General features: G+C 42.3%; 1 protein-coding gene across 1 annotated transcript in view; it reads left to right on the top strand.

The window, feature by feature from the left end:
- Positions 1–3470: 3470 nt before the first annotated feature.
- The window catches only part of MOSMO (modulator of smoothened), a 61646-nt gene continuing 48127 nt past the window's right edge, over positions 3471–16989 (top strand). The window contains exon 1 of the mRNA XM_023246882.2: positions 3471–3593. Within this exon, the coding sequence (XP_023102650.1) occupies positions 3488–3593 (106 nt within the window). The 5' untranslated portion in view covers positions 3471–3487. The remainder of the gene's footprint in view (positions 3594–16989) is intronic.

The following is a 16989-nucleotide window of genomic DNA, read 5'->3' as shown; positions in this document are numbered from 1 at the left end:
TTCTTTATCCTGTCAGGCCAAAGATACTCCTTAAAGAGAAGAGTGATTATATAGTCCCCTCCACAGCTTTCACCAAGGTCCCATCTGGATTCAGCCTCTGTTGGGCCAAAGCCTACCATCCATCATGATAAAGCACACTGTGTTCACAGCCCCTTAACAGCCGCAGAATGGCTATTTATGACTTAAGGCTGCCAGCATAGATCCCTTCCGGGGGCCTTCTGGGTCCCCAAGGATTTTCTGCCTTAAGGATCCCTGTGGCTCATCTCTCTGAATGAAATAGCCCCAGCTGCTTTGCTTAAGGGAGAGTGAGGAGATGGGGAGCTTCTCCCACTGAAGCAGAATGTCTGACTTTCCCAAGTTCAAGTCAGTAGAAGGGAGGGGACTAGAATATAGTTCTGTATCCTTTTTGCTCCACCACACCACCTCTCATGAACCCTAGAGTTTGCCTCTACTAAAATCTAGACTGGGGGTGGGAGTGGGGGCTCAGTCAGTTAAGCATCTGACTCTGGCTCAGGTCATGATCTCATGGTTTGTGAATTTGAGCCCTGCAATGGGCTCTCTGCTGTCAGCACAGAGCCCACTTCAGATCCTCAGCCTCCCTCTCTCTCTGCCCCTACCACACTCATGTATGCATGTGCTCTCTCTCTCTCTCTCCTAAAAACAAATAAAAACATTTAATAAAAAATAAAATAAAATGTAGACTGGGATATAGAGGAGAAGGGAACTGATCTGTCCTGTAGATCTCGGACAGATCCAGGACTCTGCAATACCAGGTATGTTGGAAGTAGAGAATGAGATATGGGACTAAAATCAGGATTAATGGAAAATATGTAATCAGAGTATTTAGTCCCTGCCCACCCCTCCCACCCCCACGCTGGGTGGTAAAGAAGCAATGGGAAGGTGACTTTCTGAAGTGACTTGTGGCCATTAATCTGGTGAAAATTTTCTCAATTTTTTTTTAACTCTAAATTGGTTTTTTTCCCTTAAATTTAAATATAGTTGACATATTAGTTTTGGGTGCACAATATAGCGATTTGATATTCATAGATGTCATGAAATGATCACCACAATAAGTCTAGTTCCCATTATACAGCTTGTTTTTATCCTTTTATCTTAGATCCAGAACCTTTTGTAGAGGGGCAGAGGTAGGAGGGACTGGGAAGTGCTGCCCAGGTAGAAGGGAATTTACACTCGTATTTTTTAAACGCAATGATCAAGTGATCACCATACCACTCACAGGCAAACTGTTCCAACAGTTCACCTCAGGATTCTCATCAATGCCTAGTAGTGAACATCAGCGGACATTATTTGAGAATTCAGAACTATAAAGCTGGGAGTTTCTTCTATGCCTGGGCAATAGAAACTCTGGACGAGAAGCCAAGAATATGACTCCATCAAACTTCTCCAGTACTTTAAAAAAAAAAAAAAGTGAAACCCTGCTGCAGTAATGTGATATGCATATCTGAGTCCCTGGAATATATCAATCAGCTTGTGCCTATTTCTGTGGCAGAGGAAAACTAAACGGTGTCATAATAATTAAAAAAAAAAAAATCCTTCCCCCCAGGAGACCAATGTTTGGAGAGGAAAGTCTATAGATTAGCAATTAAATCCCTCCTTACCCAATCTATGTGGTGACACTGATAACTCTGCAAGTTTCTGCAAAGCTGTTGGATTTGGTGGAATTTGAAACTTGCTGAGTTTTGGGAACATGTAGGCATTCCCAAAATAGAGACAGATGTCAACCTTCCAGGTCTTTCTTGAGATGACCTATGTGGCATTTAAGGAGAAGATGACTGTCCCATCTCTTATTTGCTGCGTGGGGGACTATCCAGGAAAGAAAGAGCTGGATCCAAAGTTAAGGTTAATGGTGACTTGGTCCAAGAGTCAGTCACAAAAGAAAAAGCAACCTCCACTAGATAGTAAAATTATAGACGGAGAAATCATCTGTATTGCCAACAAACTATGCCAATGTCTTGTTTGTTTTGTTTCTGTTTATCCTTCCAAACTAAGCTTCTCCTCAGGCCTCAACTCAGTAAATACTATCACCAAACACCTGGTTACTCAGGCCAAAACCTTAAGAGTCATTCCTGAGGCCTTTCTTTGTTTCAACTCCTCCCCCATGGTCGGTCGTTTTCCTTGCCTATAAAACACCCAAAGCCAGCCATTTTTTCCATCTTCACTATTCGCATCCTAGCTAAAGCTACATTTCTTTCTCTCCTGGAGTACTTTGCCTGTTAACTGGTATCCCTTTCATTCCTGTCCCCCCACCCCCTTCCCCAACTACACTATCTTTACAGATTAAATAAGACCTTGTCAGTCTCCTGCTGAAAACCTCCTGTGCCTTTCGCTTGCACTTAGAACAAAATCCAGACCCTTTACCATGGCTCCCCAAACCCTACATCTGGTCTCCGCCTACCTCTCTGTCTTTTCATACTACCGTCCAGCCAAACAGGCTATTCCACAGTTCCTTGAACAAGCCAACCTCTTCCTTGTCCCTTCCCCTAATCCTCTTTGCACTTGCTTCTCCCTCCGTCTGGAGTAGTCCTGCCCAAATCTTCACACGTTAGGCGTTTACGATAGTGGTGGTCTCAGTGAACCTTCCCTGACCATCCTAAGCATCACCAGAGCCCTCCTCCTCCCCCCACATCAGACCGACCCCCATTTAGTTCATAAAGCAACACCTGAAATGACCATTTTTAAAGATAAATTTTTAACATGTTTGCCTCTTCCCCACCAGGATGTAAGCTTCCGGAGATTGGGAACCTTGTCTCGCAAGTCCAGCCCAGTAACCCCACTAGGTGTCGACAGTTATTTCCTAAATGGGGCAGTCCTGGAGCTGAACGACGCGGAAGGGGCAATGTTAACACAAGGTGACAAGGGCTGTACGGGGCCCCGGGTCACTTGGCAGAGTCTCCCACCCATCAATCCAGTGTCCGTTTTGAAAGGCTAAAGACTGAGGGGCATTTTGTCACCAGTCATTAACAACGATAACATTATTATTGGCAAGAAAGCTCAAAGGCGGCGTGGCCTGCAGGTAGGCGCGGGGCAATGGGCCTGGGCCGGTGCCAGTCCGGCTCCAGGGCAGCGAGACAGTGAAGCCCATTAGAGGCCGGGGCAGCCGAGCCCGGGACGGTGGGGAGGGTCGGGGGCCGCGGGCCGGGGCTGCGAGGCGGGCGGCACAGCCGGGAGAACAGAGCAGGGACGCGACAGCCCGGGACCCGGTCTGGCCTCAACAGCGCCGAGGCTTCGCTTCCGGGTGAGGGGCGGGCGAGCCGAGCAGTTCCGGGGCGGGCGGCGGTTCCGGCTGTGCGGGCCGCGCCGCGGCTGCTGGTCCCGGGCGCGCGGAGGGCGCGAGTGGCGCGCGGGGGCCGAGGGGGCGCGAGGCGGCGGCGCGGGGACTCCGGGCCCCGGCGGCGGCCCATGGGGCGGGAGGCGTGAGGCCGCGGCCTGCCCGGGGCTCGGGGGGTGGGGGGAGCGGGGCGGGGAGATGGATAAACTGACCATCATCTCAGGATGTCTCTTTCTGGCCGCCGATATCTTCGCCATCGCCAGCATCGCCAACCCGGACTGGATCAACACCGGGGAGTCCGCGGGTGAGCGGCGGGCGCGCGGGGCCGGGCGGGGGATTGGCTGAGGGCTGAGGGAGGGGAGGGGAGACCCGGCCGGGGGGAAGACGGGGCCGGCGGCTGCGAGGAGGGGGGCGGCCTGAGGAGGGAGGGGGCGGAGAGGCGTCCGGGGTGGCGGGGCCGGGCGCCCCGGGGGCCGGAGGGGAGAGGAAATGGAGAGGAGGACGCGCGGGCGCGAGCGGGACCCCGGGGCTGAGGGGAGCGGCGCCCCGGGCTGAGCGAAAAGTGGCCGAAGGGCGAGGAGACCTGGGCTGGGCTGGCGGGTCCCGGACGGAGAAGGGGGGGTGGCGGGGAGACGGTCGCCGGACCTGAGGGACCGAGGAGGAACGAGCTTCGTCCTGGATTGGGGGCGGGGGTAGGGGAGTCCAGGTGGGAGACGGGAAGAAACCGCTCTGGAGAAAACTGAGGCGCCTGGGCAGGAATTAGAAACGAGGCGGGGAGCCGGGGCTGGGAGCGAGGTAGCCCGTGGGGCAGTGCGAGGACCACCAGAGAGCTGCGACGGGAGTCAGGTCCGGCCCCGGTCCCCCGAGGGAGGGAGCTGCGGCCGGGTGCCCGGTGGCCCGACCAGGCAGGGTTAATGCGCTGGAGGAGCTGGTGTGCTGCGTGCGGGTCCCCTCCCCGCGCCCTCGCCCATCCCCTGCCCGCTCGGCTGTGTTTAAGACGCATGTGGCTTCCGATTTTCCCTTTGAAGTCTGTGTGGTTATAATTTTGCTTTATTTTAGGCCCGGGAGCTGTAATAATACTAATAATAAACTTCATTTTATGGAGCATCTTTCATTCCAGCGCATCACAAAAACGCTTTAGAGATCTTAATAGTAGTTACAAAATTAAATAACACATTAGAGTTGCAGGCAGCCCGGCAGCAGCAGCGGTGCCCGCTGGAACACCACCGAGCTGGAGGCAGCAGAGACAAGGTGGTGCCCTCCGGAGAGAAGTAGGCATCTTTCTGAAGGGGATCCCGGGTGCGGGATTTTTCTCAGCTTGGGCCGTCATCGCACACACGTACCTGTACGCACTCACACTCACCCAGACCTGTGAGACCAGCCCTGTAATTAACGTAACAGCTGTCAGGAGAGCTGACTGGAATGAAGGAATGAGCCTGTTTTCTAACTGCTCGTTCAGTGCAGGTGAAGGGAATATAGGGGGGTTGGGACTGTCAGACTCCCTCCGTGAATAATTTGTTATAAAAATGTATCACTGTGCTGTCAAAGTTACTTCTTAAGTATTACTTACGGGTCTGTATTTATCCTGCAGTATATTTAGCTCTTAAAAAAAAAAGAAAGCTGTAGCTGGGACATTTGTTGCTCCCTCCTCCCTGCCTCCTCTCCTCCATCTAGATCTAGTAACACAAAATCATGCTGTCAGATTTACGGGTTATTAAAATAACACTAAAAAATTCTCCTTTTCTTGCCTCTACAGTTCTAGCAGAGCTCTTAATGGTAAAACATGCATGACGATTATGATGTGACTGAGCTGTTAGCTAATGCTACTGTGGTAAATTCACAATATATAAATGTATCAAAGCAGCACGTTCTACTCCTTATGTACAAGATGTTATACATCGATTATATCTCAGTTTTTTTAAACTTGTGAGGTGTGTAAGAAAGGATAGGATGGTTTGGAATTTGATGAAACTACATATGCTGTTTCTGAAAATGTTAGTGTCAGTTTGTACAGTTATATGTGTGACATCCACTTCATGACCTGTTTTTTTTTATCCTAATTATATGTGCAGTGACTCCGTTTATGAGGCTTTGGGGCTTTTTATACTTAGGGGCAAAGAGGTTTCACTGTTCTAGCAGAGAAGATGCTTTCTGCAACGTGCTTTTAGGTGAATCCCAATGTAAAAAATAGACTAAATGTCCGTGGGAAAGATACACAGTTGGCCATTGAACAACATGGGTTTGAGCTGCTCTGGTCCACTTATACGTGGACCTTTTTTTTTTTTTTTTTTTAAATAAATACAGTACTGTAAATATTTTGTCTTATGATTATCTTAACATTTTCTTTTCCCTAGCCTCCTTCATTCTAAGAATACAGTATATAATGCATATAACCTACAAAACATGTGTTGATCAGCTATTTATGCTATTGGCAAGGCTTCCAGTCGACAGGCTATTAGTAGTTAAGTTTTGGGGGAGTAAAAAATTATGCATGGATTTTCAACTGTGCAGGATGGGAATAACTCCTTCATAACAGTAGACAAAGTCTTCAGCTGTGAGTTGCTGCAGAGATGGGAGGGACAGAAGTCCGCTGATCGAAGGAAGTAGAAAATGTTTGAAATAGGTAAACAATTGCAGAGCAAGCATGCCAACCAGTGACATAGTAGGATTGTCTAGCATTGTGGAAGCCTCACTGAAGTCAGTGGTGAAGAACATACAGTGCGATCAGCCAGCTGCCTTGTTGACCTCTGGTAGTGCTCTGCTGCTTTGATACCAGTCAGTGGTGAAAACCAATAGAACGTTTCCTTCGTGATTGGAGTTTGCCAGTGAAATGCAACAAAATCACAAAGGAACAAAGGTGTTTAACTATTAGCCAAAATGTCCCTGTAATGCTGGTTCATGGATTCTCAGCTGGATAAAAAGTAAAAGTTAATAAAGGAAACGGTTGATGGTATATGGTCAGTGGCATCGCGAACCCAACAGAATTGAAGGACTGGCTGGGAGTGATTGATACGGCAAAGTGGAAGGGCAGGAAATTGTGGGCACGAGGTCCGGAGTGTCAGTGGGGATGTGTGGCTAAAACAGGTGGGAGAGGTGATCTTTCTCCTAATAGTTTCCCTTGCCATCTCACCCTTCAATTAAAAACTTTGTAGCTTGGAACAGGAGATAGTAGGAACGGTAGGAAATTTTTCCAAATCATATCTAACCCCTGTTTATCACCTTAAATATATCAGACAGTAAGCCCCCCAGAACTTAAATGTGATGTTCCTTTGTTGACTCTTGAGCTCTTGCGTTGTGGTAAGATACACTTGAAGTTGATAGAGAGTTTGTACACTCAATGTACACTTTTATTTGAGCAGACAGATCTACTCGAAATTTTTTTTTTTAATCTGGACAGAATTCCACCTTCCAAATCAATGAAACATTTACAGGAAGTTCGAATAAGATCGCAGAGGTGACAGGACCAGCTTTATTCTAAGATCTGTACAGAAGTGATAGCCTAGCAGCAAAAGGTTATTGTGTTGATTCCCTCAGTGCATTAAATACAGCATATTTTGACTGTGATGTTTTTACTGCAGTTTTTTAAGTGAACAAAATGTATTTTGAAAGTTGAATCGTAGAGCCGAAAGGTTCTGCAGATATAATTTGAAAACCACTGCCATGAACTAGTACAGAAAGTTTCAGGATTCAAATCCAAACTTCATCATTTACTAGCTGTTTGATTTGGGGCAAGTCACTTAGCCTCTCTTTATAGTTCTTCCTCTGTAAAATAGGGATATTAGTAGTACCTGCCTCATTGGATTATTATGATGATTGATTTAATCCATGTAAAACATTTAGAAAGTGCCTAACACACAATAAGTGCTCATTAAAGGCTAGACATTGTTGTATTGCTGTTCTCATTTATAATAACATGTTGATTTTTTGAAATTAAAGCTCAGAACTTGTTACTGTGAGAACCGACACATTTTCTTTATTGGGTGTTCTTGGGTATAAGGCAGTATCAAGAATAAAATGGCCAGGGGCACCTGGGTGGTTCAGTCGGTTAAGTGTCCGACTTCAGCTCATGTCATGATCTCACAGTTGGTGGGTTCAAGCCCCGCGTTGCGCTCTGTGCTGACAGCTCAGCGCCTGGAGCCTGCTTTGGATTCTGTGTCTCCCTCTCTCTCTGCCTGTCTGTCTGCCTCTCTCTCTCTCTCTCAAAAATAAACATTAAAAAAAAATTTTTTTTATAATAAATGTTAAAAAAAATATGGCCAGGCTTATCACAAGTGAAATTCGTCTTCTCTCTTGGCATTTCTGCATTACTCCTGTACTGTTCTTCTTCATTTAGTCTTTCATCACCATATTCTAGTTTCTCTACTCCTCAGTTTCTGCTTGAAGTACCACAGAAGGAAATGAAATAATCCAAAAACAATAAATAACTGGATAGGATAATTTCCTAAAATCTTGACTAATAAACTGTACTCTCATAAGTTTATGGGCCATGCTTCGTACTGGCAGAATTGTTTGTTTTTATTGTATTGGTGCAAATACAGAGAAAGTACATTCCTTCTTTTCTCGTCTGTATGTGGTAACATGTCCTGAGCTTGTTCTGCTATCCTGTAGGTTCTGCACAAACTTTTGAAGACCTAATGAAATAGGTATGAAGGAAGTACATGGGGGCAGGGGGGGGGGCACTTCAGTAAGGACCCTTAGTGTTTTCTGTTAATAAAAAATACTGAATGGCAGTTGAATATCATGGCAAAATTGCATAATTCTGCTGTGCCACGATCAAATTTCTTCTGGTTACTGGAACTCATAGCAGTATCTTTCATTTTATATAGTGCTTTATAGGTTTTGAAGCAACTTAACATCCATGACTTGGTTTGATTTCTTAGGCTTTTTATATTTAGCCAATGTAGAATAGCCATTTCTACATCTTTTCCCACATGTCAATGCTTTGCACATGAGATTTGAGTTTCAGTGTTGCATATTCCCTTCAAGAAAACCCCTGATTGAAGTATTACCTATATCTTACTTATGCATACCTTTTTTTACTTAACAAGATTAAAATTCTTTTTTTTTTTTTTATGTTATTCTTGAGAGTTAGCATGAGGAGAGGGGCAGAGAGAGAGAGGGAGACACAAAATCTGAAGCAGGCTCCAGGCTCTGAGCTGTCAGCACAGAGCCCAGCACAGGGCTCGAACTCACAAAATGCAAGATCATGACCTGAGCCGAAGTTGGATGTTCAACCGACTGAGCCACCCAGGTGCCCCAACAAGATTAAAATTCTAAAGTGGCTGAAGTTCTTGCCAGATTACAGAAGAGGGAGATTTGGATTTTAGTCTTAAAGTGATGTCCTTCGCTTTGTACAAGTCCCTTAACTTCACTGTCACTGTTTTCTCATCTCTAGAGAGACAAATTTTTGGGGAGGGGTGGGGGGAGTTTTATTATTGAGTTAATTCTAACAAGGTCAACAATTAAGCAAAGCTGCTTCTGATGAATAAAATGATTTCGGTGCTCCTGGGTGGCTCAGCTGGTTAAGCGTCTGATTCTTGATTTCGGCTCAGGTCATGATCCTACAGTTCACGGGTTGAAGCCCCACATAGGTCTCTGCACTGCCAGTGCTGAGCCTGCTTGGGATTCTCTCTCTCCCGTCTCTCTGCCCCTCCCCCTCTCATGTGTACGCGCACGCGCTCTTTCTCTCTCTCTCTCTCTCTCTCTCTCTCTCTCTCTCTCTCTCTCTCTCTTGCTCTCCCTCTCGCTCTCAAATAAACTGAAAAAGATGATCTAGAAAAAAATGATCTAGAGATTCCTTTTTTGAGGCATCATCCTTTACAGCAAAGATTGTAGTGACCGTTTAGGGTTATACCATCCTAAATCATCCTAGATGAATTTTCTTAGTGTTCTTAACGAAGATTTCCAAATGTTTTCCAAAAGTCTCTTCCAGTACATAGAGGAATTCCTCCTTTATGTCTAATCAAAATTTCCTTTTATACAGTTGGTTATCACATTCACTTTGTAGTCTGTCAGAGTGTATTTATTCCTAAGATTTTCATTCTTTTTAAAATTGTTTAGAGTGTGTAAGGAGTCACAATAACCGACACACTCTTTCCTGCTTGTTATTCTGAACTGAGGGAAAGAAAGAATAATTAGGACCCATGATATTATTTTATTGCTGCTAAAGAGAATATTGGAGAACATGGCTTTTATCTGCGGGCAAGCAACTTCCTCTTCTTACTGGATCTCACGATTGAACAAACTTAACCATCCAGTCCCAAACAGGACTGAGGCACCTGCCCTATAAGACTTCCAGCCTGAAAGAACAGAGGAAATGAGGGCTCCTTATGGGCGACTTGCTCCCAAGGACAAAAAGTGGGACCACATATACCCAATTTTTTCATAACTGCCAGTCGAAGTCATTCCTCTGACCTGGGAAGGAATAAGTGAGGGGACACAGATAAGCTAAGAACATTATTCTAATAGCCTCCCCCTCCCACACACCCCTATCCCTCATGGGGGGAGAAAACCACTTGACACCTAGGAGACGGCTGGCATTTTGTGAGGAAGAGATTTCTTTTCGCTCAAGTATAAAAACTGGCAGGTGCTTGGGGAAGTGAAAGACTTTGAAAGAGTATCATTTCCCATTCTGCTACCCACTACCCTCTCCACAGGAAATCCTGGAAACCTCAGATAAGGGACTGTGGTGCTTGACATCTCTCATGTTAGAGTTCAAGATCACAAGTAGATCCTGGCCTACAGATTGGGGTCGTTGGTTTAAAACATTAAAATTATAAGCTGCCCAAGCAGATATTTATTAAACACCATTTATTAAATAATAAAAAATTATTAAACAATAAGCCCTCTCCCCTGAATGGTAACAATTTAAGTGATTACAGAGGTACTTTTGCATGAAGGAGCTTTGTAACATCAGTTTGAACAAAGCAGTCTGTCTAGAACTTCATTTTGGCAATCGCTTTGGACCTGACATAGTGAAGGACAGAATTTGGTTCTACCTAAGAGGGCAAAAATCTTGAAATTATGTTCTCCTTTAATTTAAAAAGCACTAACAATTTTTTCAATGGTCTTTTGAGTCTTTTGCCAGTACACTGCTTTAAAAAAAATTTTTTTTATTTAATTTTTTTTTTTTTTTGAAAATTTTAGAACATTTTCAGTACCCCAGAGAGAAACTCCCATCCCTTAGCCATCACCCCCCAACATCCTGTTCTTAGGCGAGGGGACCAATCTACTTTCTGTCTCTAAGGATTTGCCTGTTCTGGACATTTCATGTAAGTGGAATCATACAACATGTGGTCTTTTATGACTGGCTTATTTCACTTAGTGTAATGTTTTCAAGGTTCATCCATATTATAGTAAATATTAGTACTTTAGTAATTAGTCTTTTCATTGTCAGATATATTTATCCATTATCTATTCATCAGTTAAATATTTGGGCCAGTAAATTTCTTTTACTTCAAACAATAATACCTCAAAATGGTAAAGTGGTACAAACATTTCTTTGGCTTTTTATTTTATTTTTAAAGTTTACTTATTTTGAGAAAGAGAGAGTGCATGCATGTGAACAAGGAAAGAGCAGAGAGAGACAGAGATTGGGAGGAAGAGAATCACAAGCAGGCTGTGCACTGTCAGCGCAGAGCCTGACACAGGGCTCGACTTCACAAACTGTGAGATCATGACCTGAGCTGAAATCAAGAGTGGAACACTTAAGCACCTGAGCCACCCAGGCATCCCTATTTGGTTTTTTAAAAAGTGACATTATTGGGGCACCTGGGTGGCTCAGTCGGCTGAGCATCTGACTTGGTCTCAGGTCATGATCTCGCAGTTCATGAGTTCAAGCCCTGCATCAGGCTCATTGCTGTCAGCACAGAGCCTGCTTCAGATCTTCTGTCCTGCCCCTGCCCCTCCCCTGCTTGTGCTCACTCTGTCTCAAAAATAAATGAACATTTTTAAGAAGCGACATTAAGTCGTGGTTCAGTCAGTTAAGCATCCAACTTCAGCTCAGGTCATGATCTCACAGTTCATGTGTTCAAGCCCCATATGGGGCTCTGTGCTAACAGCTCAGAGCCTGGACCCCTCTTCGGATTCTGTGTCTGTCTGTCTGTCTGTCTCTCTCTCTCTCTGCCCCTCCCCCACTTGTGTTCCATCTCTCAAAAATAATAACCATTAAAATTCTTTAAGTGACATTATCAGTATAAATAATACTTAGCAAATAATAACTTTGAATAAAAATTCTGAGACCAGTCTTTTTTATAGTGTTCACAGGATGTACTTGAAGCTTGAAATCACTTATGTTGCTGTAAATTTTACAGTGTAGGCCAGTTTTCCAATAGAAGATTAAATTTCCTGAACAAAGCATTTATTTCGTTTACAACCTTGGTTCCAGAAGTCCTCTCTTTTTACCATTACCAACAGGGATATAGGCCCTTTGGGATGAAGGATATAGGCCAGTAGGCCTAAAAGTTGTGGAGAAGGGAAGTTTGGGACCAAGAACATGGACAGAAGCCATAAGTAAATGGAGATCACTAAAAGGAAGGAAATTGTGATAAAGAAATTACAGAGTGATGATGCTGTTGCCTTTATTAGACTGACCAGACTTCTTAAATTCTGTCATTTGGCTGCTAGAGCCAAGGCTTTCAGAGCTGGCACAGTGTAGTCAGTATAGCAATCCTCCACTGTTCAGCAGAGTCTGACCTGGAACAGGGGTTGTTTAACCCCTTTCTTGACAAATACTAGGTTTATACTGGAGTTGCAACACAATAAACTTAAAATGGTCCTGTGGGATTTAGAGTCAGCCATATCTACATTTGATTCTTGGATTCCCTTTTTATGAGTTTTATGATCTGGGGCATGTAATTTGATTTCTCAGCTATAAAATAGGGACTGTATATTTATTTCAAATGAAGGTTGTGAGGAAATATAATATGGCATATAAGGAATCAGCACATGGTCTAGTACATAGCAAAATGCTCAAGTATTAATCATAATTATTATATAAAAAGTCATAACATTTGAATTTTTTTTTAATTTTTTTTTCAACATTTATTTATTTTTTGGGACAGAGAGAGACAGAGCATGAACGGGGGAGGGGCAGAGAGAGAGGGAGACACAGAATCGGAAACAGGCTCCAGGCTCCGAGCCATCAGCCCAGAGCTTGACGCGGGGCTCGAACTCACAGACCGCGAGATCGTGACCTGGCTGAAGTCGGACGCTTAACCGACTGCGCCACCCAGGCGCCCCAACATTTGAATTTTTTAACATTTCCCTTTTTATTACCTATCTTATTTACTTAGAGCTTGCCTTGTTCTAAACAGAAACTTAAGGCAACATGGTGTGTCTGAATTTGAATATAACTGAAACCCAGCCGAACCCAATCTAGGAAGAGAGACTCTGAAGTCCATGGTAGTGGTAATGTAAGCCACACATATAAGTACAAAAAGCAAGGCCTGCATTGGGTTCATAGGTTTCTGGAACAGACTGAAGAAGAAAACAGATTTCTAAATGAAAGGCAGCCTAGCATAGTAGAAAGGGCACACAGATTTTGGGGTCAAACCAAAACTGACATAGTCAAATCCCAGTCCTGCTATTTACTAGCTATGTAATTTTAGACAAGTTGTAGTTGAGAGTTTTTTATTAATAAAAATTATATCATTTATCATTCAGATTTGATTAATGCTTTTTTTCATCCCTTCGAATTGCTGTGCACATTCAGACTCCAACTTTATGTTCTTCTGTAGGTTAAAGGGTAACAACTGCAGTGTACTGTGAAAATCATTTAGTTCAGAAGTTGTTTTCTTAACTTTTTTTTTTAATGTTTTGTTTTATTTTTGAGAGAGAGAGAGAGACAGAGTGAGCGGCGGTTGGGCAGAGAGAGAGACACACAGAATCTGAAGCAGGCTCCAGGCTCCAGACTGCCAGCACAGAGCCTAATGTGGGGCTCGAACCCACGAACCGTGAGATCATGACCTGAGCCAAAGTCGGATGCCACCCAGGTGCCCTCGGAAGTTATTTTTAAAGGAATATATCTAAGACCTAGTGGTCTGTAAACTTTACAGTTGAGTATAGAGTCAGTTAGCTTCACCTGAAAGGCTAGAAATATGTTTGAAATATATGAGATAGTTGTTTCTTTATAGAAACCTGACAAGTAGTATAACTGAGGTTTTAGGTTTTGTTTATAGAATAAAATTTCTTCTAGTTATTAGTTTCTGTAATGCAACTGTAAGTTTTTGTGTTTTTTCCATACTGCATTTTTTTTTTTTTTAATTTGAGAGCATGCACAAGCTGGGGAGAGGGGCCGAGGGAGCAAGAGAATCTTATGCAGGCTCCACACTCAGTGCAGAACCTGATGTGGGGCTCCATCCTACGACCCTGGGGTTATGACGCAAGCCAAAATCAGAGAGTGGGTCGCTCAACTGACTGAGCCACCCAGGCGCCCCCATACTTCATTTTAATGTGTATGTAAGCAGTGGACCATATTACATAATCTTATAGGGGAAATTTAGTCACATAATGAAATATTGCTGTTTATGAAATTGTTATTGTTGAATTGTAAATAAGAGCTTAATCATGCAACTTGAATGGATAATGATTTACATAGTGAGTTTATTTTATACACCCTACATAACCCAGGAGATTAGGTTGTACAGTGATAGCGGTGACAATATATAGGTATAAATTTCATAGTTACAGCCTTACCTGTCTATGATGATTTATGCAAACATGACATTCATATCTTTTTGATTGTCAGAATGTTTTATTTTCAAGCTCTGGAGCTACACAATTTTTCCCGAGTTTTCTTTAGTTCTTTGGCCAACTAGCAGCTGGCTGCTAAAAAGTTGATTACATGCAACACCTGATCCAGTTGATAACAACTGATTGGATATCGTGGCTGCATTGTTTCATTCTTTGTTGGCTACAGACTGATGAAAAAGTAATATTTAGGAAAGCTATTGCATTTCAACAAGAGAGGTTAAATAAGAGCCATGAAGGAACCTAAGGATCTTTGAATATCAGGTGCCTAAAAATAAGTATCTGGATCAAAGTCACTCTTCAAAAACACACGTATGCGAACATTACTATGTATTCTCTCATTAGCTGTAAATTACAGGGAGGAGAATCCTTACCAGATATGGCATGAGCAAGCAAAATGTGATGTTCCTTTGAGATTTATTGCTTTAGAGTTGACAAAATAGAGAAGCATATGGATTTGGGTGTTACGATCAATGATACATGTATTTATGAGTGTATACCAAAATCGTGTAATTTACTTATATGACGTTACAGTGTATGATTCCAGTTTTAAAGCAAAGAGACATTTGTTTGAACTGTATTTTTTTTCTTAATTGGGAGGAAAAGGCTGCACTTTTTTTGTGTGTCTCTTTATACTAGCTTTGCTATAAATAAAAGGTCACATTTGGCATTTTGACACTTGGCTGTTGTATATATTGAGCAAAAAGGCAGCTGTTGACTTTTAATATAGATCTGTTCAACTAGGGACTATATACTATCATTAGAGATTAAACAGGGGTAAAGATAAATGCAGTTGGTTGGGTCAAGTAAGAAAATGGGAGAGCAAAATTTCACTAGGTCTCCCCTTTAGTGGTGTATTCACATTAAGTTATTCCCCCAGGAACATCATTGGGTCTACTTTCAGCTGTAATAAAATAGGTTTTTTTCAAAAACAGACCGTCTTCAGATTAGTTTTGCTGACCAGCCCACTAACTTAAAAGGCAAAGATTTCTAAGGCTATTTCATTTATGACTATTTCATTTTAAAAGTACCATTCATTTTAATAAAATAAATCTTTAATTTACTCTAAGTAGTCCTTAGTCTTCCCATAAATATTTCTTATACCACTGGACTTTATTCCAGACAGTCTCGCAACAAATGCTTATTGAAGTGTGTATGGTCTGTAAGGAACTGTACTAAATATTCTGAGAGATTGCATTTAAGTAAATGAAAAAATATTTTATTCTCAAGAAACCTGTGCTGTCTTTGGAGAAATAAATTTATATACATAAGAAATAAGTGTCAAATATATGATGTAGCTACTTTCCAGGTGGTCGAGGAGGAGATGGCATTTGAGCTTCATAGATGATACACTTAATGAATATTTAAATAATTATGAAAACTTGGGCAGTGCTTGTCCTTGAGGGTGAAATAGCATGAGTAAAGGCAGGGAAATTTTTGTTCTAGTCCATTTCTATACATTGCTGCTAAATTCATCTTCCTAAAGGATAAATGTAAGAAGAATCACAAATACTTACATAGCATTTACTTTATGACAGATACTTTTCTAGGCACTTTATATGTATTTACTAATTGAGTCCTCACAACATCCTTATATAGATGCTGTTATTAGCCCCACAGAGATACAGAAAAGTCATGTAACTTGCCCAGGGTCACAAAACTGATAGGTGGAAGAGCTGAGATTTGAACCCAGGAAGTCTAGCTGCAGAACCCTGGCTATTAACCACTTCATGTGCTCGTACCAGAAAACTTTCAGTGACTTTTCATCTTCCACAGCACAAAGGCATTCAAGTATCTTCACAATATGACTGTAGTTTATGTTTCCAACCTTAGATCATACTTTTTTTTTTCCTGCACGGATCTACATTCTAGCTCCTCTGTATTACTTTCTATTTCCTAAATATAATCTGTATTCTCATCTCTAAATCTTTGCTTGTGTTATCTATTCTCAGCCTGAAAGTTCCCTACTAACAGAGTATGATTTATTCATCTCTGTACCTTAAGTAGCAATCAGTCCAAGCTTGCATGTGGCAAGAAAGAGGAGGTGTTACAGTTGACACTAAGATTTTGAACCTAGAGTAGGGACTAGAATTGGGAATTTTGGAGAGTGCGCTGATTTATGGGTAAAGGTGATGAGTTTGGTTTAGACATGTTATGTTTGAAGTGAGAGTAGAATATCCAAGCACAAAGGGACTAGAACTCAAGAGAAAGTAATATTTGGCATTCCTAATCTTACCTCATTTTTACAAGTATGATACTTACATTGTTACATAGATCACATTATTGTATAGTAGCTGAATATCCTCAGAATGCAGGCTTGTTTTTTTCTTTTTTTTTTCTTTTTCTTTTTACCATTTATCAGTTGGTTTTCATTTTGGAAGGCCCAGCTACCATATAGTCATTCCCAACTTTGACAAAAAATATTATAAGATGAAAGTTAATTTAATTTTTAGGTTGACTGGGTGGTTCCCTGGATCTATACAGGAGTTAGATTCCTAGGTTAGCCCATAAGACCATATTGTACCTAAAATATTTACTTCTGCAACCACAACAAAATTGTATAAAGTTGCATTGTGAATAGCATTTTTAAAGACATAAAAAGGGCTAAGAAAAGGAAGTTTATTTCTCTGATCCTTTAATTTGCCAGTTTGACTTTAAAGCTTATGACATTCCTATAGTCAGTGGTATTGTCATAGCGTTGTGTGATGACAGATGGTAGCTGCACTTGTGGTGAGCACAGCATACTATATAGGCTTGCTGAATCAGTGTTGTGCACCTGAAACTACTGTAACATTTTGTGCCAACTGTACTTCAGTTAAAAACAAAAAAAAGCTTATGACATTTCCTTCTATGTGATGTGGGTGTTTCACGGAGATTCTTTTTACATGTGTCAACAATATTTTATGTCATTTTTTGACTACCAGAGGAAGACGAGAGAATTTGCAGGAAAT

The sequence above is a fragment of the Felis catus genome, chromosome E3, assembly GCF_018350175.1.
Source record: "Felis catus isolate Fca126 chromosome E3, F.catus_Fca126_mat1.0, whole genome shotgun sequence".
In the NCBI taxonomy this organism is placed as follows: Eukaryota; Metazoa; Chordata; class Mammalia; order Carnivora; family Felidae; genus Felis; species Felis catus.
Note: the sequence above shows the minus strand (reverse complement) of the source record. Positions and strands in the feature narration are given on the sequence as shown.